We start from the raw sequence: 24,040 nt of genomic DNA on the forward strand, positions 1-24,040 counted from the left end.
CTAACCTAGAGCTTTCGTTGATTTAATGTAATTAAAATGCTTTTTATTTGTAAGACTGCTTTCACATCTATCTCATTAATTCAGACATACACAATAGCTGAATGAGAAATAGATTTTATTTGTAGATATTGCCTCTCATATTTTAATGTAATACGTTGATAGAGCGAAGTCTCCAACACACAACTAATGTGAGATTACTATGAACCTCCTTGAAATTAGAATCCAATATTGTGCTTCAAAATGTTTTGTGAATAATATGTACACTATTATTATCATGGTATTTGACTAATAATCCATTTTGTAGTAGAATAACAACCCTTAGAATGAGTTCATGAATGGTGATGATGACTGAAGCGCAGAGGAAGGATTTGTACAGTTTGTCATCCGGTCACATATATAAATTACCTTCATGAATGATTATTAATCAATTTGCACTCGAGCCTCGTCCTGATTGTTTTAGTATTCTCTGCAATCTTTATGAATGACTCACTTGGAGCTTTCAGAGTGTCTGTGTATGGACTGATGCATACCGCAAAGGCCAGTGATGATGGTGATACAGTGTGGGGGAGGGAACACGTGAGTAGGTGTGAGACCTTAGGAGTAGAGAGCTTACAAACGACAGGGAAAATAGAGAAGAAAAGAAAAAAGATGAAGGCAGGGAACAAGAGGAAAGGATATTCTACAGATGGAAGCCTTCAGCTTTTTACTGTCACTGTCTGACTCATCCCTCCGTTTCTTTGTGTCCTTAAAGTGGTGCATTCTGCCTTCATGCACTGATCTGCACTGACACACAGGCAGACCGCCACACGTGCACACACGTGCACACACACTGAGAGGCAGCTCCGCCTCCTCTGCAGTGTAGCAACAACCAAGGAGAGCAGCAATGGAGGAGCCAGCAGTGCAGCAGGATAAAATAGAAGGACTGCAGGAACAAGGGGATGATGGAGGCAAGGCAGACTGGAAAAATGAGTGTTCTCTTTCCAACCTTCTTAAACATTCCTGTTTTCTGTGCTGGTCATCTCCAAGGGACACAGACATCGTGGAAACAGATGATAGAATCCTCACCAAGGCAGCCGAGATCAGAGTAAGAAGACCGCAGCACCTAGCACTGGTGTGTGTGTGTGCCTGGATCAATTTGTGCATGTTTCTGTGTGTCGGATTTTTTTTGTAAATGCGAGTATAGTTTTTTTTCCATTTGTTCAGTAATGTGAATGGGACATACATCACATGCTGTTTCCAGTTTGAGACGCTCCCACAATGCTCTCACATGTGCTGTGAGCTACGTAAATCAACCATTGGTCATATTTATAATAATCAAGACTGATTGATGTACAAGATGTTAAATTATGAATGTTCCTAAGTGAGAGTGTGTTTCAGTCTGTGAGCCTTAGCTGTTCATCACCAAATTGATTCCCATGCTTCTGACATGGTCATGATACAGTATGTCTTAGCTTTCTTGGCCATTATTTAGAAATACCATGTTGTTATGAAGATTTTTTTTAAATAATTTAGAAAAAAAACTACTTTTGTCCGCAGATTGTAAACACACAGTAAAAATCGGAATCTCAATGTAAATAAATATGCATACACAAAATAAGAGCCATACTTTTTCAACTCTCAGCCTTTGGGACAAATCAAATAGAACATATGACATGATGTACTGTTTAAATATCAGACTGGTGCCACAGATCCATATCCCTGTTCCACAAAAAGGATTCAGATTCCATATTCTGAGAGGGTTTTTTTCTTTCGTAAAAAAATGAGTTTCAGGTGAATAAACACATCATCCCAGCCCAGAGATTCCATGTCTTTGAGTCTGGAAATGTAGAGGTCCAGCTCTCACACTTCCTTTGATAAATACACAGAAGCATTGGTAAAAAAAAAAAAAAACTTAATGTACTCCCAAAGCATATGCTGCATAAATCATGGTATAAATTGGTGTGGAAAGAGGCCCACACAATATCACTGGACTGTTTTATCAGCAGTGGTCCTCCGTTTGAGAATTTTCCACAATACTCCAGTTTGCATATTAGGGCATCTTTCTGCTGGATGTTCGACTCAGGACGATCTGCTTGTTGGTCTCATTGTAAAATGAGTGTGTTTGTGAGTTATGCTGTTTTAAGACAAATTGCACAAGCAGAGCTGTAGATGCACTCATTTAAGAATTCTTGTATTTTCTGCAATTTGAAAAAAAACATAGACATCCTAGACTTTTGATGATCGAGTTAATGTATTTTGATTAAGTCCATGTTCAAATCTAGTATTTATAGTCTCTGTGGAGTGAAGGCCTCACATGACTGCTGTGATCTTTGGTGTCCCCTTTATGGGAGATGGGGACCCCATTTTGGAAATGCTATACAGTACTGGAGGGAAATATGACTCGTATAATTGTTTCCACACCAGAACAAAATTATTTTTCAATTGTTTTCTTTCACAAATCACAAAATCCTCTTAAAGAGGAAGGAGGTGAGGCAAATGGTAAGAATATGTGCAGTGCTTTAACCATGGAATGCTTTCAGCCAGGTTCCACAAACAGAAAAAACTTTCCATTCAGTTAATAGCACAACAAACAGCACTTTACTGAAGCACATTTGCCACTTCCTGGTTGAGTTTAAACAAAAACATCACTTTGTTAGTGATTAGAATAAACACTACTTGGTAATAGTTAGAAAACAATCATGAGATGGCGGCGTAAAGTGAGCACCACAACAGGACTGCTCCAGTGGCATTTACCAGGTTATGTGTGTATTATCTATGACTGTGTGATAAGAATACGACATTTTGATCAGGAGGTATCCTATCATGAGCCTGGACACTTATTTTCTGCAAACCTCAGACAGTATGAAGAAAACAAAGAAAAAAACGGCAAAAACCAGCTCTCCCTCGGGCCCTGGCGATGAATGTGAGCTAACTGATGCTAACTCAGGAGCTACGGAGCCAGGTCTTATCCAAGCTTTGGATAAGATAACTGACAACCTCACTAAAGTCATCGACACCAAGGTTGCCACGGTTTTAGAGGCTATTAGAGAGCAGACCTCGCAGGTGCAAGCAATTGCCACGCGTGTTGCAGAAGCTGAAGAGCGAATCGCTGATGTTGAAACTACGGCTACGTCCTCAGAGGCTAGGATAACGACTCTTGAAAAACAAGTGCGCGACATGCTGATGCATATCGATGATCTTGATAACCGAGGCCGCAGATGCAATGTCCGTATGGTTGGATTGCCTGAGGATACTGAAGGACCTGACCCGGTAAAGTTCTTAGAGAAATGGATCCCCAAATACCTTCAAATAACAACATTAAGATTAAGATCCGATTTATTGGTCATGCATACATAAGAAATTTGTCCTCCGCTTTTAACCCATCCACAGGGTCACACACTCAGAGACAGATGCCAACCTGGAGCAGCCATGAAGCGCCCGGGGAGCATGGGGGGTACGGTGCCTTGCTCAAGGGCACCTCAGCCGTGACAAGGAGGTGGACTGACACCCCTCTAGCTATCAGTTCCACCAATCTTTTTTGAGTGGCAAGAGTGGGAATTGAACCGCCAACCTTCTGGTTATTGGACGACCGACTCTAACCACTGAGCCAAGGCCGCATCAACTGAAGCTTGACCGGGCTCACAGATCTTCGGCACCGAAACCCAGTCCAAATCAACGTCCAAGACCTGACATAGAGACGAGACAAAAAAACCTGCTTGACCTCACCGCGGTGTGACATATCATTTATGAACATCTTCTTACCCCCTGCTGCGTCCTGTGAGCAGAGTTCCAGCCTCGTTTTGGTGTTGATGAAGGTAGTCCGGCTAGTTGGCTGGGGTTTAAAAAATAAAGCGTCTTGCTTCTCAAAACAATATGCATTCAACAGAGTAATACATTTGCATCACAAAATCGTTCTCCAGGAAAAAGTCAGACCTCACAATCGCTTGGCCCTATTTTCTCTCCCTTCGTATCACTGCCTGCTGTGTAGACCGTGCAGACCGAAGTGCAGAGCGAGCAGTCCCCTGCTTCCGAGCAGCAAACACAGTAACAGGCGTGGCTGTCGGCAGGGTTGAGAGGACAGGAAAGGTTCTAACTTGTGTTTCAGTCTCCGATAAATAACATAACAGGGATGAACAGGCTGCTCTAATGTTGTGTATTTCCTGTGCGTCACGATACACAGCATTAAAGTAAATTTAGTTAGTATAGTTATAGCACTGTTGTGCTTTGCACTATGTAGCTAATGCTCACGCTAATGCTAACTCTAATCCCCAGTGTGTTTCTTACCACCATCTTTAAGAGATGATGTGGTCCACAAAGAAAGGGCTTGAGATGGCCCTGTGTCTTGGGAACTGTGCAGTCTTTGCAGTTCTGACTGACCTTGTGCTCTTTGGAAGAGGGAAAATGGTCGCCTTAATATTTGTTATTGTATTCTAAAATACTCTGCTTTAAATTTGCTGAAGTTCATTCAGCTGACGAGTCAGTCTCTTGAGGGCTTGAGATAGTAGTTGCCCTATTTTGGGAAAATCCCATCCAGTTTCCTCTTTACTTGCTAGTCTTTTGTGTGTGGCTACCTGGAAAGACTTTTATTAGTAGTATTATTGTTATTATTGGTTTCATATAGCGCCTTTCAAGATACCCAAGGTCACTTAACAAAGGGTGTGAGGGGGAGGGGGTTGGAGGCCGAAAACTTCGGAGAACACGCAGAGAACAAATACCCACAACAGTTTCGTAAACTTAACAATTGTGGAATAAAGCCGCATATTAAAGGAGAAGTTCGTTTTTTTTAAACCTGGACCTTATTTCTGGCATAAAATACGTTCATCTACTCACTCACTCTCTACTCAGATCACTGGAGATCGGCGTATATCCATATAACAGAGAGAACAGGGCAGAGACAACACAGCCTCTGAATAAGGCATTATCTGTCTTTATTTCACCAACACTTTAAGACCAATGAATGAATGAATGCGTACTGTTGCACTGTTAGCTCAGAGCTGCCGTGTTGTTGTTATCCGAGGCGTTCGGGGGGCTTATGGGGGGGCTTTCTACACACGCGTCTCCTGGGATGACGTCATTGACGCACGCCGCTGCAGCACAGCTCATGCACTCCGTGCTCTGTGACGGTCGGCTAACTTCACACGAAGTTTGCTACTGCTAGTTTTGTGCAACATTGTAGGATATTTATCAGATTTTGAGCTCTGAGCTAACAGTGCAATAGTACGCGTTCATTCATTCATTGGTCTTAAAGTATTGGTGAAATTAAGACAGATAATGCCTTATTCAGAGGCTGTACTGTCTCTGCCCTGTTCTCTCCCGTTATATGGATATACGCCGATCTCCAGTGAGCTAAATATCTTCAGAAGGACGCAGACTTTCACCAAACTGTTATCGGTGAGTAGATGAAGGTATTTTATGCCAGAAATAAGGTCCAGGTTTAAAAAAAAAAAGAACTTCCCCTTTAATGTTTTTTTTTTCCTCCAGAATGGAAATAAGACCTGATACAAAAATATGTTGTTGTTTTTTTTAAGTCTGTACTACAACAGTAGTATACGTGTAGCTTTATTCAAAGAGGAGATGCCACGGAGCAGAGCAGAGGTATTTCTTTGTTGGTTGGTCTCTGATGCCATTGTGTCCAAATCAGACTCTGGGTAAAACAACAAAAGAACTCATTCAATATCTGGCGTGAAACTGCTGGAGGTGGCATTCTGGGCCAGACTCTGCTTCTCTGTGTGTGGCAGATAGAAGTGTACAAGGGGTTTTAGACAAATGTGTGTGTTGGTGTGTGTAGGAGCTAGAGAATGCAGTGGCAGTGGAGAGCCAGGAGCTTCAGGAGCAGCAGTCAGACCGCAAGGAGCTGGAGGAAACGCTGGTGAAATTAGAGAAACACAAAGACAAGTTGATTCAGCAAATAAAGGCAACCAGACAATTCTGCTATGAAGAAAGTCAACAGGTAATGACCCGGCTGTTCTTTACCGCTCAGTGTGCACACTTTTTAAGATGCCCTCTGAAGACTATTTTACTGTATTTTGTAGTCTTGATGAAAATTGTTTCAGTTTAGAAAGAAGCTAACCTTATCCATATGATGTCTTGGGAATGAAGGGATTAGACTATGCTCTTTCTGTTTTCAAATGAAGCTGGAATGGTGCTCCTTTCATTCGAATCTATCAGTGAACAGAGGTCAGTCTTGTAGTACTCTAACAACATGAGTAGCTGTGTCTTCTCTTGCTAGATCTTGTCTCTACAAGCAGAGGAGGTACAAAAGGAAAGCCAGGTGGATGAGTATGAAAGAGAACTGGCCAGAGCCAGGTGGAGGCTTAAGAAGCTCAGAGAAGAGGTGAAACAAGCTAAGAGGAAGGTGGAGGAGGCTGGAGAAAGGAACACTCCTCTGCAAGACTCCATCAGACAGTCCTATGAAGAGATCCTGCAGGTAAGATTAAAAACATGTTTTAAGGACGTTATCTTACCTGCTGTAAAAGGAGAACATACAAGGTAAATAGTCCCATGTTTAGCTTGTATTTGTATTTAATTCGGTTCAATTCGGTGTATGTTTGCCAGACAACTAACGTGTGAATGGTTATAAACTTTTATCAAAGTACATGATTTAAGTTTGACATCTAGGCTGCTGCCTCATCACTCCTTGTGCATACTTTTCCTCGATTTGATTTTGAAGTTATGAGTAAAATATTTTTGGTCCTTTTATTTCGTCCTGAAGCCTTCAGGTTGATGCTGCACTGGTGGAGGGGTTGAAAAACAGATTGGGCCTCAAGCAAGAACATTTCCATATTCTTATTCTAAATTTCTCTCACTTTTTTCGTATGACGGTCTCGTACGAACACGCCACGTCAGATTCAACAAACGCTCTTAACTTAGGAAAAAGTTTGTAAATGACCTGCGTAAAAATGATAAATGATGAATGCCACCCGTGCGTATTTAAGTGCACGAGGATAGTAAATTTGCATACTCCACGCCCAAAATAATACCATATGTCACGCTCACAGATTATAGACATTTTCTGGACTCAATTCATTTCCTGTTTTATTTTGTTAACCTCTGTGTCATCCTCATTTCACTTCCTGTTAAGTTTTCCACCAGTCTCAGCCACACCTGGTGGCCATCACACTCCTAGCATTTCAGACCTACCTTGCCAGATTGTCTAGGTTCCTTTGTTCCAAGCTCTCGAGCGTTCTCAAAGTGTATGTATACCCGTGTTTGACCTTTTTCCTGTTTTTTTTTACCCTGCTCTTGCCTTGCCCAGTTTGATACCTTTGCCAGTGGTTTTTGGACTTGGACTGTTTTTTGACCCATCCCTGCCTGTACTTTTGCCCCGCAGATTGCCTTCCTGTGTATGACCTTTACTCGTCCTGTATTAAATTGTGTTTGATCTCTGCACTTGAGTCTCCAAGCCTGCTCGGTACACCATATAAGGCTGTGCTTCCTCTCTCCTGTGCCAGGAAGTGTTGAGTCATGAGAATGGCATCAAGGTGCAAAAAGAAAAACTTTAGGGGCTCTGAGACTGAAGTTCTGCTTTCAGAGATCCAGAAAGAAAAATCTGTCATTTCTGTCAGCATAATTACGGGACCTGCTAAAGTGAAGAAATGGGAAGCTATTAAGAGTGCTGTTAATTCCGTGTCACCTGTAGTTCGTAATGTGACCGAAAATAAAAAAAATAAATGGTTTGATATGAAAATGGCTTTAAAAAAACCGTCTCGCCATGGGCAGGCGCTCGATGACTGCAACTAAAGCCGTGCAATCAGCTGTTGCCTCATCATGATGGCACTTTGATGGGGCGGTCCATGAGGGGGGTCATCTGGCATGTTGTCTGCCTGGGCTGGTTCAGGTAGTGGGAGACCCTCGTTCATGGCAATATTGTGCAAATCTGGCATGCCTTCTCTGGGCTATAGAGCAGTTTGCCCCCCGCTGTATGGAGACACACCCACCTGGCCTTCAGCTCAGTGCGCTCCACAACAGCACGGGTGCTTTGATGCGTATATGTGTGCAGTCTGTTGCTCCGATTACAGATAGTTAAAAACAAATATTGTGTCTGGGTGTTAATTAAGAGGCAAATGGTTAAACACAATTGGAAAGTCTGTTGTGAGTGTTTCTGAAGCAGTTCTAAGAGACATAGAATTTACCATTAAAATGACAGCTGGAAACAGTGTGCATATTTGATTAATAAGAAAGTTTTCCATGAGCCCTAGTTCAGGTGCCCTTCATCACAGGTCCAGTCCCAATTTCTCCCATTTGCCCTATCACTTCACTTTTTTCAGGGATAATGTGTCGTTTTTCTTCTGGGGATCAGAAGAAGCAGGAGTAATAGTCATTTAGCCACTCAGATGAGCCCCAAAATGCCATCTGAAGGGCTAGATAACCACTACTCAAATGAAAGTGGGAGCTGTTACTCCAACAACTTGGAGTAAATTATTTATTTTGAAAGATGACCCTAATATTTTTGCCTCAACAGTCATAATCATTCTAGGTATTTTTGACTGCATTTCAGATATTTGCACATACTGAAAAAAATGTATGTCCGCCCTTTTTTTCTTTCATACTTTTTTTGTAAACATATGGGTATTTGTCACCTGTACTTAAACACAGTCCACAGCCTGAAGTCTCAGCCAGTTCTGGCCCAAATTTGAAGTGAGAGTGTGTAGGTAGCAAGCCCCAATACTAGACAAATCAGGTTCTTACTTGCCTAAATAACAACACTTTGCAGTTGAAGGTACTCCAAACTCAAAGACATAAGTTACACTTGCATCACCACAAAGTCGGTGAAAAATGACTTTGTGGGCAATATGACCCGACTGCTTTGGATATGAAATTCATACCATCTCTGTTAATAAGGGATAATTAAACTTAACTTAACCCGTCGTGGTGAAGAAGGAGCTGAGCCAGAAGGCGAAGCTCTCGATTTACCGGTCAATCTATGTTCCTACCCTCACCTATGGTCACGAGCTGTGGGTAGTGACCGAAAGAACGAGATCGCGAATACAAGCGGCCGAAATGAGTTTCCTCCGCAGGGTGTCTGGGCTCTCCCTTAGAGATAGGGTGAGAAGCTCAGTCATCCGGGAGGGGCTCGGAGTAGAACCGCTGCTCCTCCGCATCGAGAGGAGTCAGATGAGGTGGCTCGGGCATCTGGTTAGGATGCCTCCTGGACGCCTCCCTGGTGAGGTGTTCCGGGCCCGTCCCACTGGGAGGAGGCCCCGGGGAAGACCCAGGACACGTTGGAGAGACAGTAGCCCCTTTCACACTGCGACCCGCTACCTTAGCGGGTCCAAATTGCACCTTCGACCCACGTCGAGCAATGTGAAAGCTTGGGGTGTTGGTGACACGTGTCGCCTGAAGCCGAGTTCAGGGGGCGTTGCCTAGTGGCAGAGCGTCACACGAAACACATAAAATGCTGGGCGTGTACAATGACGTAGGCACAAGCTATGCGTCGGAGGTAGGGTTAAATACACCTTGAGGACTCGTTTTTGCAATTGTATATGCAGTTCATGGAGATGTTATTTTACGGGGTGTGGATGGTTACAACGTGGGATGCCGCCGAAGAACATATGTGGAGAATACAAGAGCACTATAGTCCCCGAAATGTGGCGGTAAATAACGTCCTCTGCTCGGAGGCTGAGGAGCTCGCGGACCTCCTTGTCTCCCCAGTTGGCCATCTTCAAAAATGTCTCGAACTTGATGTAGGCTAAAACAGAGTGAAACTTGTCCTCACCTGTCGCTGTTGTTCTGAATCAGCTGTCCATTCTGTCTTTTAAACTCCTCACGTCACGCCACGCCCACGTCCGACCCGCGTCGATTGCGTTCACACCAAACTCGGCTCGGCAAAAAGACTAGGGTCCGACGCGGGTCGAAAGGCGAGTCGAGTTGACGCGGCAGCCCGGGTCGGCAGTGTGAACGCAACAGCGGACACGCTAAATTCGCGGATTAAACGCGGGTTATTCGGCAGTGTGAAAGGGGTTACTGTTTCTCGGCTGGCCTGGGAACGCCTCGGGGTCCCCCCAGAAGAGCTGGAGGAAGTGGCCGGGGACAGGGACGTCTGGGTCTCTTTGCTCAAGCTGCTGCTGCCCCCGCGACCCGATCCCCGGACAAGATGATGGATGGGTGGATGGATAGAAACTTAACTTAAATATTTCTCATTTATTAATGTGGACCTGCTACAATCATTGCCAGTCATTTAATTCTTAATCTTGGTTACCTATATATACTGTATGCTCTGCACCTATCATAACATGATTTGTTGTAGTAGAAGCACCCTCTATGTTCTTTGTCAGAAATAATTTTCATTTGGGATAGATAAAGTATTTTTTTATTTAATTTTGGTTAGGGTTCTTTCAGAATGAGGACAAACTTTCTCTTACTGGAATAATGCTTCTGAGAACAAGTATTTGTCATGGCTATGAAAAAGCCAATACACACAAGGTGGGACCTAAAAGCAGACTGACACAGGGAAATATGTGTTCTTCAGATTAGCTCAATAGTGCGTAGAGATCTTCATGGAATGGGTTTCCATGGCGAGCAGCTGCATCCAAGCCATACATCACCAAGTGCAATGCAAAGCGTCAGATGCAGTGGTGTAAAGCACGCCGCCACTGGACTCTAGAGCAGTGAGCAATCACGCTTCTCCATCTGGCAATCTGATCGAGGAGTCTGGCTTTGGCTGTTGCCAGGGAGACAGTACTTGCCTGACTGCATTGTGCCAAGTGTAAAGTTTGGTGGAGGGGGGATTATTACGGTGGCCGACACGTGCAAACGCGCTGCAAACGGCGAAACAAATCCAACAGTAAAACGCTGCAAGAGAAAAATGCGGCAATAACAAAAACGACCGGAGCACAAGCGCTGCAAACCCCAAAACACATGCAAGAGAGAAACGCTGCAAACTCCAAAATACAACGGAAGTTTGCCAGGCCACTAGGGGGTCTCGACCTGTGGGATAGGGGATCGACTATGGGAGATCTACCATATTAATGAAAGAAAAGAAAGTCAAAAGGTACGTTGTCATTTATGTCTTTTTTAAACACTTGGCCGTAATCTTTTACCTTATTAAAGCGACATAACTCCGCTGCTCTTCTATAATAAAGTAAAATATTGCGGCCAAGTGTTTAAAAAAGACATAAATGACAACGTACCTTTTGACTTTCTTCTCTTTCATTAATATGGTCGATCTCCCATAGTCGATCCCCTATCCCACAGGTCGAGACCCCCTAGTGGCCTAGCGAACTTCCGTTGTGTTTTGAAGTTTGCAGCATTTCTCTCTTACATGTGTTTTGGGGTTTGCAGCATTTCTCTCTTGCATGTGTTTTGGGGTTTGCAGCATTTCTCTCTTACATGTGTTTTGGGGTTTGCAGCATTTCTCTCTTACATGTGTTTTGGGGTTTGCAGCATTTCTCTCTTACATGTGTTTTGGGGTTTGCCGCATTTTTCTCTTGCATGTGTTTTGGGGTTTGCAGCATTTCTCTCTTACATGTGTTTTGGGGTTTGCAGCATTTCTCTCTTACATGTGTTTTGGGGTTTGCAGCATTTCTCTCTTACATGTGTTTTGGGGTTTGCAGCATTTCTCTCTTGCATGTGTTTTGGGGTTTGCAGCATTTCTCTCTTGCATGTGTTTTGGGGTTTGCAGCATTTCTCTCTTGCATGTGTTTTGGGGTTTGCAGCATTTCTCTCTTACATGTGTTTTGGGGTTTGCAGCGCGTGTGCTCTGGTCATTTTTGTGATTGCCGCATTTTTCTCTTGCAGCGTTTTACTGTTGGATTTGTTTCGCCGTTTGTAGATTATGGTGTGGGGTTGTTTTTCAGGAGCTGGGCTTGGCCACTTAGTTCCAGTGAAAGGAACTCTGAATGCTTCAGCATACCAAGAGATTTTGGACATTTTCATGCTTTAGATAAAGTATTATCTAAAGTGTAAAAGTCTAAAGAGTTAAGGCCACTATTATCATATGAGTTCATTATTACTGATTTTTTTAATATAGTGGTTTTTGTTCCTCCATATAAAGTTTCAGAACATTTTGTCAACATCTTTTGAGACCTTTTTGTTAACTTACTTACTTACTTACTTAGGCCCATTACTCATGCCTGAGCATAGGTCACCGATGATTGTCCTCCACTGCACTCGTCTCTGGGCCTTCTTCCTTAGGTCTTGCCAGCTGTTGCCTATGCTCCTCATCTCCTCCTCCGTGTCTCTTCTCCAGCTGTTTTTTGGCCTTCCTCTCCTACGTTTACCCTGTGGATTCCAGGTTAGAGCCTGGTTTGTGATGCTGGATGGTGTCTTCCTAAGGGTGTGCCCTATCCAAGACCATTTTCTCTTGAGGATCTGGCTTCCCACCGGGTTTTGTCCTGCTCTATCCCACAGCTCCAGGTTGCTGATCTTGTCTGACCACTTAATCTTAAAGATCCTTCTCAGACAAGTGTTTATAAATGTTTGTATCCTGTGTTGTGTTGCTTTTGTGGTTCTCCATGTCTCGGATCTGTAGAGCAATACTGACTTGACATTGGAGTTGAAGATCCGGAGTTTGGTGGCTATGCGAATCACTCTGGAGGCCCAGACGTTCCTAAGCATGATGAAGGCTGCTCTTGCTTTCCCTATCCTGGCTGTTACATCCCTATCCGTGCCCCCCTGCCGGTCAACCACACTTCCCAAGTACACAAAGGACTCTGTCTCCTTCACCTCTTCCCCTCCAATTGTGACTGGTGTGCTGTTTGTAGTGTTAATCTTCATGAGTTCAGTCTTCTTTTTGCTGATCTTGAGTCCTGTACTGATTGATGTTCTGTCCAGATGGGCTGTTTTATCTTGCATTTGTTTGTGGTTGTGTGAGAGGAGTGCCAGGTCGTCTGCAAAATCTAAATCCTCCAGCTGTGTCCAAAGTGTCCACTGGATCCCATTTCTCCCTCCTCTAGTAGTAGTCCAGTCAATAACCAGTATGAAAAGAAATGGCGACAGTAAACATCCCTGACGTACTCCTGTCTTCACATTAAAGCTCTCTGTTAGCTGTCCTGCATGGGCTACTCTGCATTTCATGTCCTTATATGTGTTCCGGATTAGAGATACAAACTTCTCTGGTATCCCGTAGTGCCGCAGCAACTTCCACAAGGTGTCTCTATCTATGCTATCAAAGGCCTTCTCGTAGTCTATGAAATTGATGTAGAGAGGAGAGTTCAATTCCAGTGACTGTTCTATTATGATGCGTAGGGTGGCAATCTGGTCAGCACAGGACCTGTTCTTCCGGAAACCTGCCTGTTCATCTCGCAGCTTGACATCCACTACAACCCTCATTCTCTCTAGGACAATTCTGTTGAACACTTTCCCTGCTGTTGACAGTAGCATAATCCCTCTGTAGTTGTTACAATTACCAAGATCCCCCTTCTTCGGTAGTTTAACGAGTATGCCCTCCCTCCACTCCAGGGGAACCTGCTCCTCTTCCCAAATCCTACTGAAAAGGCTGTGCAGCATGTTGACTGAGCTCCCTATGTCCGCCTTGAGGGCCTCTGGTGGTATTTCATCTGGTCCTGCTGACTTCCCGTTCTTTAGAGACATGATGGCCTTCTTGATCTCTACCTTTGTAGGTTTTCCAGTGTTGATAGGTAGCTCTGTATTTGCAGGTGGTATATCTGGAGGTGCCTCTGGGGCTGGTCTGTTTAATAGCTCATTAAAGTGTTCTGTCCATCTTCTAAGTTGCTGTTCTGTTGTTGTAAGTGGGTTGCCCTCTTAGTCCTTAACTGGTTTCTCTACTTGTTGGAATTTACCTGCTAGCTTTCTTGTCGTCAGGTAGAGCTCCCTCAGGTTTCCCTTCCCTGCAGCTTCCTCTGCCTGCTTGGCTAGGTCCTCAAAGTGGTCTCTTTTGTCCTTTTTGATGCTCTTTTTAACTTCCTTGTCTGCTGCTGTGTAGGCCCCCTGTGCCCTTGCCTTCTCTGCTCTTGTCCGGCTTGTGTTCAAAACCTCCTTCTTTTGTTTCCTCCTTTCTAGCTTCTTCATAGTGTGGAAGGTCATCCACTCCTTGTGATGTTGTTTCGTCTTGCCCAAGACCTCCTCACATGTGTCCAGCCAGCCCTTTTTGGCCTGTTGCCACTGGTTCTCAATATCTATATCCTCCTCTTTAAAGAGTTCCTGCAGTGGCTGAAACCTGTTAGAAATGCTGAGTTTGAATGCTGTAGTTTATCGCCCACCAGGCCCTATTGGGGACTTCCTGGAAGAGCTGGACACTCTTGTCTCTCACTTCCCTGATGATGGCTCCGGCCTCACCCTTCTCGGTGATTTCAACATCCAGACAGAGAAGCTTCACCCTCTTGTTTCTCTTCTCTCCTCCTTCGACCTAGCTCTCTCCCCATCTCCTCCTACCCACAAGGCTGGCAACACACTGGACCTTATCTTCACCAGACACTGTTCTAGCGCCAACCTCTCTGTCACTCCTCTTCATCTCTCTGACCACTACTTCATGTCCTACACCCTCTCCCTCTCTTCTCCTCCCTCCCGACCTTCCCCCACCCACTTGGTATCTTCTCGTCCCAATCTCCGCTCTCTCTCCCCCACTGACTTCTCCTCTTCTGTTCTCTCTGCTCTGCCTGCCCCTGAATCTTTTTCTCTTCTTTCCCCTGACACTTCTACTGATCTTCTTCTCTCCACCCTGTCCTCCTCTCTGGACAAACTCTGTCCCCTCACCTCCAGGCCTGCAGGCTCAGCTCCACCTGCCCCTTGGCTGTCGGACTCAGTGCGTACTGAGAGGCGGAGCGTGAGGGCGGCCGAGCGCAAATGGAGGAAAAGTAAACTTCCTGAAGACCTTCTTGCCTTCCAGTCCTTGCTTTCCACTTTTTCCTCCTCTCTCTCTGCTGCAAAAACTGCCTTCTTCTGTAACAAAATTCAAACTTCTGCTTCCAACCCCAAAAAACTCTTCCAAACTTTCTCATCCCTCCTCCAACCCCCATCCCCTCTCCCCTCCTCCTCCCTCCTCCCTGACGATTTCGCCGACTTCTTTGACAAGAAGGTTAACGATATCCGATCTTCCTTCCCTCACCTCCCACCTGTCCACACCACCCACACCTGTCGCCCTCCCACTCCTCCCTCCCTACCACCTTCTCCCTCACCTCCCTCTCTGTCCCACTTCTCTCCCCTCTCTGCAAATGAGGTCCTTCACCTTGTAACATCCAGCCGCCCCACCACATGTTCCCTTGACCCAGTCCCTTCCCCTCTCCTTCATTCTGCTGCACCTGATCTTCTTCCTTACCTGACCCACCTCATTAACACATCTTTGACATCAGGCTCTTTTCCTTCTGCTTTCAGGACTGCCAGAGTCACTCCTCTTCTAAAGAAACCAGCTCTTGACCCTTCAGAGATCAAGAATTACAGACCGGTATCCCTTCTACCCTTTCTGTCCAAAACTCTTGAACGTGCTGTCTTTAAACAACTGTCCTCTTACCTCCACCAGAACAACCTCTTGGATCCCTACCAGTCCGGGTTCAAGGTGGGCCACTCAACTGAGACGGCCCTCCTAGCAGTAACTGAGTCACTCCAAACTGCTCGAGCTAACTCTCTCTCCTCTGTCCTGATTCTCCTGGACCTTTCTGCAGCATTTGACACAGTGAACCATGACATCCTTCTCTCTACCCTGGAGGGAATGGGGGTTTCTGGCTCTGCACTCTCCATGTTCTCATCCTACCTGACAGATCGCTTCTACCAGGTCACACTGAGAGGGTCTGTGTCGAAGCCACGTAGGCTCACTACCGGGGTTCCCCAAGGTTCGGTCCTGGGTCCTCTTCTTTTCTCCCTCTACACATCATCTCTTGGTTCTGTCATCCACTCCCATAACTTTTCCTACCACTGCTATGCAGACGACACCCAGCTGATTCTGTCTTTTCCCCCTTCTGACACCCAAGTGGAAGCACGCATTGCTGCGTGCCTGGCAGACATCTCGGGGTGGATGTCGATGCACCACCTTAAGCTCAACCTGGACAAGACTGAGCTGGTGTTTCTCCCGGGGAAGGGCTGCCCATTCAGAGACCTGGCCATCACCATGGATGACTCCGTGGTGACATCAATCCGGACCGCGAGGAATCTGGGTGTGACCCTGGACGACGAACTGTCGTTCTCGCCAAACATCGCATCAGTGACCCGTTCCTGCCGATTCCTCCTCTACAACATCCGGAGGATTCACCCCTTCCTCACCGACAAGGCAGCACAGGTGCTCATCCAGGCTCTTGTCATCTCCCGCCTGGACTACTGCAACTCCCTCCTTGCTGGCGCCCCGGCTTCTGCCATCAGACCTCTGGAGCTGGTTCAGAAAGCTGCTGCTCGTCTGGTGTTCAACCTCCCCAAGTTCTCCCACACCACTCCCCTTCTCCGCTCTCTACACTGGCTCCCTGTAGCTGCTCGCATCCAGTTTAAGACTCTGGTGCTGGCCTACAGGGCAGTGGAAGGAACAGCTCCTTCATACCTCCAGGCTATGGTCAAGCCCTACACCCCCGCCCGACCACTTCGCTCTGCGGCCACCAGGCGCCTGGCTGCCCCGTCACTCATGGGTCCCTGCGCACGATCGACACGGTCACGGCTTTTCTCTGTTCTGGCACCCCGATGGTGGAACGATCTCCCGACTGATATCAGGACAGCTGAGTCGCTGCCCATCTTTCGCCGTAGGCTGAAAACCCACCTCTTCAAGGAAAACTACCCTGATCCGCCCTCTTAGGACAGCATCTGCGCCGTCCTAGTTCCTTACGCACTTATTGTTTCCTCCACCACTGGCACCCTCTATATTTTCATTACCCCCTACCCGAACCAGGGTTTGAATCCCATTCCTGCTTTTCTTACCTCTTTTATTTCTTCCCCTACCTGAACCAGGGTTTGCATCCCATTCCTGCTTTTCTTACCTCTTTTATGTCTTCCCCTATCCGAACCAGGGTTTGCATCCCATTCCTGCTTTTCTTACCTCTTTTATTTCTTCCCCTACCCGAACCAGGGTTTGCATCCCCACCCCGCTGTGACTGGTGTGCAGTTGGTGAGAGGCTGGTTGGTTATCGCACTTACTCTAGCACTAGTTTTGCTCTTAGCTGTTTGGTATTAGAAGGAAATGCACTTGTGATTTCTTGTGACCTGAAGTTCTTTTGCCTACCGATGTTGAACGCACTTATTGTAAGTCGCTTTGGTTAAAAGCGTCTGCAAAATGACCGTAATGTAATGTAATGTAATGTCTGGATGTCCTTATCCTTGAGCAGGCCTACATTGAATCTTTTACGTGGATTGGTGTTTGTGGAGTATTTCTTCAGCCTCAGCCGTGCTGACGTCACAATAAGGTGGTGGTCTGATGACACATCTGCCCCCCTCATCACCCTTACATCACTCCACAGTCGTCGGAACTTCCGGTTGATACACATGTGGTCGATCTGGTTTTCTGTGAAGTGGTCGGGTGATCTCCATGTGGCTTTGTGAATTCGTTTGTGCATAAAGATGCTGCCTCCTATCACTAGTTGATTGAGCAAACACAGATCTGCAAATCTTTCCCCATTCTCGTTCATCTTACCTAGCCCTTGCGTTCCCATTACCTCCTCATGGCCTGTGTTATCTGACCCTATCTTGGCATTGAGGTCGCCCATAAGTAAAGTGATGTCCTTGTTTCTACTTTTGTCCAACACAGCTTGAAGTCGCTGGTAGAAAGCATCCTTCTTTTCCTCTTCCGTGTCATTTGTAGGAGCATAGCACTGTATGACATTCAGATTGATGTTGCTTTTCTTTGTAGCAAACTTGGCCGTTATGATGCGTGAGCTGACCGGCTCCCAGCCAATGAGCGCCCTCTGTGCTTCCTTTGCCAGCATCAGGGCGACTCCTTCTGAGTGGTGTGCTCCATCTTCTGTGTGACCAGAATACAGTAGCGTCTCTCCTGTTGCTAGCCTAATCTTTCCTGCCTGTAGCCATCTTGTTTCACTCAGCCCTAGTAGAGAGACTTTATACTCCCTCATTTCCTTTGCTACTTGTGCTGATCTCCCAGTTTCGTACATTGTTCTAACATTCCATGTACCTATCTTTATGGTTGTCTTGGGTGTCAGAAGGGGAGTCGGGGTTGCAGCTTCCTTTCGGCTTTCACTGCCCTGCGTCATAAGCCTCCTGTTTGGAGGCCCTTCCTTTCCCATGACTTGTGTTTCTTGGATTCTTATCATCGGTGCTTCTGTAACTTATGTATCTTTCTAGATAGGGTAGTTGGCCCTACGCTAACCCTTTTTACCTCCGGGGTGAGGTGGTCCACATTTTGTCTGGCCTCTACCCTTTGACCTGTCCAGCATGGGTGACCCTGCCGGGGGTGCTAAGCATTGAGGCACTCCCGCTGGCATAGCTCTTGGGGTCATTGAGACACGCAAGCCCTCACACCACTACAAGGCGTGGACGTTATGAGGGCTTTTTTTTTGTTAACATTGAGAGATAAAGCAGCATGTAAGATGGGATATTATATTTATTATATTATAATATTATATCAAAATATTCTTTAATAGCTGCACGTACGTTGTCACTAGCAGCGCTCATATTTTAAAAACATGTAAACCATAGTCCTTTCGGTTCAAAGGACGGACCACCACCAGTCCAATCAGCGACGATTCATGTCGCCTGAGGGTACCTACCTTTTCCGTTTTGGTTAATGTCGTTGAGTTTTTTGATTTGCTGTTGTGTTTTCTCTTTTGCCGTTGTGATTTGCACTTCAGGGCCACCGTAGCAAAGGGTGGGCCGACGTCATATTAAACCCTATGGATTAAGAATTGGATGTTACTTAAGTTCATGTGCGTGTCAAGGCAGATAAGCGAATACTTTTGGCAATATAGTGTATGACTTGTGAGTATCCCCACACACACCCAACGCTTCTTTCCATGGGCAACTCCCGAATATGAGCGAGTCCAGCCCCTCTCCGGGAGCTTGGTTGGTATTGCACATCAGCTAAGGCTCTGCAACACCAGGATTGGCATGTCATTATGCCTTTCATTTGGGGATACAAGCCACATCGCATAAGAAAAAGCACCTTTGCAAGTCAATAGAACTGGGCTCCCTTGTATATTTGCAGCGAGCTTATCCTGTAGAACCTAATGACACTACCCCATCATAGCTGGCCATAGAACAGGACATCACTGGTACCTCCCTCCCGGCACTACTTAATACAACAAAGAGAAGTCCTGGACCATTTAAAAGGATTGGTTTTACAGTAGAACACTCGTGAAAGTTGCGGTACCAAATAAAAAAAACATTCAATCTAACAGCACTTCTATTTTTGCCCCTATTTGTCTCAATTGTGCATTTCATCCTTCTCTGTCAGATCCTGTTTTCTCTATCTGGAAAGGAAAAAACCAGGTTACTGTGAAAGACTTGTATATTGACCATGTTTTCGCCTCATTTGACCAACTTAAAGGCAAATTTGATTTACAACCATCTCACTTTTTCAGGTATTTGCAAGTCAGGAACTATACCAGAGGAAATATTTTAAGATTTGAAATTTATAACTCGCCAGATGAAGTCTACTCTCTTCTAGCAAAGGAACCTGAGACCAAAAAGCTGGTGTCCATGTTTGTAAATGTGTTCGCAGCTCAAACTGCCCCAAGTACACAACATCTGAGAGAGTGTTGGGAGAGGGAAATAGGTATTGTCATCTCAGAGGATGCATGGTGTAAATGTCTTTATAGCATACACACATGTTCAATTAACTCAATACACCAGATTATTGTGAGAATGCTGATAAAGCATTCTTACTATTGTTTTTCTGTTTCCCTTAATTATTATTATTCCATAATCTTAGTTCTTCCGTACGTTTTTTGTCCTTAACTACTTCTGCATACTTTCACCAATTTCACCAATTTTAGTCTCAAAATGTTCAGCTCGTTCAAGAGATTTATGCTCTATCTTTTGGACTTTTATACTTTCACTTTCACTTTTATTTTGCTCCTTCTTGGTTTTTATGAATGAGCAGCCAGCAGAGTGAGCGCTGATGTGTAGGACAATTTGTCCTCTTTCAGCCAATGTAACTACTAAAGAGCTCACATTTACAGAATTTCAGCTATGAACCTTGAAGCGAGAGCAAACTCTCAAATTCTCTCACCAACTCCAATGGAAAGTTTGCTGTGACACAGCAGACAGCTTCAAGTGTGTTCAACTCGCTGCCGTTTAAAAATCTTTCACTCCATTGAAATAAAAACTACATTGCCGCGTTCCTCTTACTACAGAAGCCGAGAGCGGACGTGGTACGTATAAACTTTTTCTGATGGTTTTCGAGATAACGAGATGACTATCTTTTCTTGAATGCTCATAATCAGTTTCTCAGTGTTCTTAAAGCCTTTCCAAGAACGGACTCAAGCTGAAAATGTCAGATTTTGGAGAACCCGACATTTCTCCGCATCAGATTTTACTTCTGTCGAGGTCTAACAGCTGAAACTGCAATTTGTTTGTCTTGTAGAGATAACTTTCATATCAGCCCGCATCATTTAAGGCAGTGTTTCCCAACCATTCCAACCCAACCATTTGGCAGCTCGTTCATGCTCGCACTATTTTCTTAGCGGTTTTAATATCAACGAACATCCAGTACAAAATGTCAAATAAAACACGACAGAAGCAACTTTTCGCAACGAAATTTGATGTGTATTACCAGTGCACACCAGTAACCACTCCGGTAAGTTGATGATTTTGAAAACGGACGTTTATGGTGCTTTTACGGACCTTTTTGGACATGCACCATGCTTGCCATTCTGAAGCAGGTTGAGATGAATCAAAATTAGGCAAATACCGGAGACAGCAGTAAACATCAAAAAAGCGGTGAGGGGGGTTCTAAAACATTGCAGACGACTCATAAATGAGGCTTAATGTTGAAAATACCGCAGTTCCCCTTTAAGTGGAAGTACTAAAGTATTAAACATGTTTTGTACTTAAGTATTGCAAGTAGTTTATTTTTAAAATTATTACTCAAGTACTGAAAGTAAAAGTATTGTGTAGTGTAGTTATTAAAGAAATCAGTTGAAAGTTTGAAAATCAAATTGTTTATATTATTCAAAATGTTTGGCTGTAACAGCAATACAGCGGAATGTACAAGACCACCTTAAAACATTGAGCTTAACTCTTTTGAACGAAAGAATATGTATTGGCAAGTATGTCCCTTCCCCCTTTAAAGCATCTCCCATCACTTCACACATTACACATTTTCTTTTCATCCTTGTCATTTTCTTTCAACTTGTTAAAAAAATCTCAAGGCCAGTAGGCCACATACAAATACAAATGTCATGTAAAAACAAAAAGTGATTAGAACACCTGAAAACACTGGGCTTAACTCTTTGTGAACAGACAGATCAAGCAGTGTTGCCAAAAAAAAAAAATCACAAGAAGTCGCTATTGGCTCACTGAAAAGTCGCTAGAAGTCGCTAGATTGCGTCATGACGTCAAAAGTGACGTAACCACGCCCATATTATATATTTTCGCTCCTACCCGAGCCGAAATCAGCCGGCCTGAAGCTGATTTCAGCTCTAAACCCTGTAAACTTTGGCAACATTTGAAACTTTTCAGGTGAGAAAGTAGTCGTTTAGATCCCCAACGTGTTAAAAACCTGACAAAATACCGTCTATTTACAATTTTGTTCCCACGAATTCGGCGCTACTAAAGCTAGCCGCAGTGAGCAACGCACTTCCGGTTATTTTGACAAAATAAAATACCCGTTGCCTTTTATCATAGGGAAAGCCATTACGATAAAAAGGTGCTTTTGTTTTGAAAACAGGAAGTGAACCTACCCTCGTTGTAGCTAGCTTGAAACTGCCGTTTTGACAGGAAATGACGGTATGCCGGGTTGCCGCAGTCCTGCAGTGCTTCTGTCTCGGCTTGTATGGTGTCGCGGGGCAACTGATTTGTCACTCACAAAACAAGTTGAATTGTCGCTAGATTCAGCCAGATTGAGCCCGAAAGTCGCTAAGTCGCTAGATTTTTTTTTTTGTCGCCAGAGATGGCCAAAAGTCACTAAATCTAGCGACAAAGTCGCTAAATTGGCAACACTGAGATCAAGCATGTCCCCTCTCCATTTAAAGCATCCCTCCCCTCTCTTCCTTGCTTGTGCTTTTTTTCTCTACAACTTTTCCCCTTCTTAGGCCCCATCCACACGTAGCCGGGTATCTGCTAAAACGAATATATTTTTCTACATTTGGACCTGTCATCCACATAAAAACGCATAAAAACGCATCGTAAACGAATGTTTTTAAAAACTCCGGGCAAAGTGAAGATTTTTGAAAACTCCGTTTATGCAGCTGCGTGTAGACAGAGATAACCGGAGTTTTGCGTTTTCGATCGTCACAATATGCGCCAAAACAACAACAAATCTGCTTTAAAGTCTAAAGTGCGACCTTTGTTTACTGAAGAAGCATGGATGTCTTCAGAACTGTGGTGGTTATTATTGTGCAGGCGCTGTTTACTGCCTTGATTTTACACGCCCAAGTCGTACTCCCAGAGGAATGGCGTGACAATTTCGCATGTCCCGGTGTCCTCACTCCTGTCGCTGTCGGAATTATTACGTCCTCATATCGAGGGGCAGTCCACTGTCATGCGATCACCTGTCAGTGTGCTCAAAAAAGTTGCGTGCACACTTTATTATTTAGCTGACAAGGGCAGATTGCGCAAAACAGCAAATGCATTTGGGTTGTCAAGACAGGTGAAAACGCAGATGTTCGGTTATGTGTGGAAGGTGTTTTTTTTCGAAAACGAGGTAATGTGGATACAGATTATTTTATAAACGGAGGGGGGGAAACATTCGGTTTTAAAAATACCCGGCTACGTGTGTATATAGCCTTAAACTATATGCATGCTTGTGTGTCTCTTGCTTGTGTGTTTTTATATGTATGTTTGTATGTTTGTATGTTTGTATGCGTGCGGGTGTGTTTGTGCATGAATGAGTGTACGTTTTTATGTGTGTGTGTGCGTTTATAATAACGAGTAACTATGCAGCACATAAAAAAATGTATCGGAGTAAAAGTACTAAACTCATTGAAAATATGTACTGAAGTAAAAGTGGAAGTAGGAGAAAAAAATAATACTCCAGTAGAGTACAGATACAGCATTTTAGTACTTAAGTAGAGTAGTGAAGTAGTTCTACTTCGTTACTATACATCTCTGGATATAGGTCTATAATGAGCTAACACTTCTGAATCAAGAGTAGGTTTTTTAAGGCTGCGGCTACACGAAAACGTTTTTCACTGTAAACGATACTTTTTCTTATCGTTTCGCTGTCGCGGCCACACGGAGCCGGCGTTCCCACTACCCCAAAACGATAGTTTTTGAAAACGGGTTCCAGAGTGGGAAAGTTTGAAAACGGCCTCGTTTCGTTTCCATTGTTACAGCTAAAACGTTTTTGCGTCAGTCACACGTTGACGCTGTGAGCCAATTTTAACACTTCTCTATTGTCTCACAGCGTGGCGTGACACAGTGGCGTGTGTACTGCATCGTTTCATCGTTTTCATCCGTTTTCGTCTGGACCTGAGTCTTTACAGCAGCGCGTTTCCGTGTGGTCGCAAGAATTTTCGTACCCGTTTTCAAAAAAAACCTCGTTTCGTTTTCGTGTAGCCGTAGCCTAAGTAAAGGTTTAATTACAGCAACCTTAAAAGGCCGAGGTACATATCCTGTCAACAAAGACAGTATTGATTAAGGGGAAAACCTCCTTGAACAGTCTGGTTGGGATTGGCTCTTAAACTTTTCTCACAGGAGGTAGTGAGCTGGTTAAGCTGCAGCTGCTTACACACATTCCTATCACTGTGAGGACATCTCTCTTCCACTCCTCTGCTATTGTGCTCTCTCCCGTCCTCTTCACCTTGTACACATCTGACTTCCAGTACAACTCTGGGCTCTGCCACGTGCTGAAATACTCAGATGACACTGCGATAGTTGGCTGTATCAAGGATGGACGGGAGGGGGAGTACAGCAGCCTGGTGGAGGACTTTGTGGGGTGGTGCAAGTCCAACCGCCTACAGCTGAACACCTCCAAGACCAAGGAGATGGTGGTGGACTTCAGAAGAAAGAAACCACAGCTCCAACCTGTGTCCATCGAGGGGGTCGATGTGGAGGTGGTCAGGACGTATAAATATCTGGG

The 24,040-nt window shown here is 44.7% G+C and overlaps 2 protein-coding genes across 3 annotated transcripts in view; both read left to right on the top strand.

Moving 5' to 3' along the window:
* Window positions 1–670: 670 nt before the first annotated feature.
* LOC142399498 (uncharacterized) overlaps window positions 671–24,040 on the top strand; it is a 41,256-nt gene continuing 17,886 nt past the window's right edge. Inside the window, exons 1-3 of one of the 2 annotated variants that reach the window (XM_075484217.1) lie at window positions 671–1,111; window positions 5,768–5,929; window positions 6,209–6,406. In XM_075484217.1, coding sequence (XP_075340332.1) covers window positions 884–1,111; window positions 5,768–5,929; window positions 6,209–6,406 — 588 coding nt within the window. In that variant the 5' untranslated portion in view covers window positions 671–883. The remainder of the gene's footprint in view (window positions 1,112–5,767; window positions 5,930–6,208; window positions 6,407–24,040) is intronic. The other variant, XM_075484218.1, reaches the window with a different exon arrangement.
* Window positions 14,105–16,648, top strand: LOC142398655 (uncharacterized). Its single transcript, XM_075482738.1, has one exon. It carries the CDS (start codon window positions 14,105–14,107, stop codon window positions 16,646–16,648), a length of 2,544 nt encoding a protein of 847 aa, XP_075338853.1.

The sequence above is a fragment of the Odontesthes bonariensis genome, chromosome 14 (genome assembly GCF_027942865.1).
Source record: "Odontesthes bonariensis isolate fOdoBon6 chromosome 14, fOdoBon6.hap1, whole genome shotgun sequence".
Classification (NCBI taxonomy): domain Eukaryota; kingdom Metazoa; phylum Chordata; class Actinopteri; order Atheriniformes; family Atherinopsidae; genus Odontesthes; species Odontesthes bonariensis.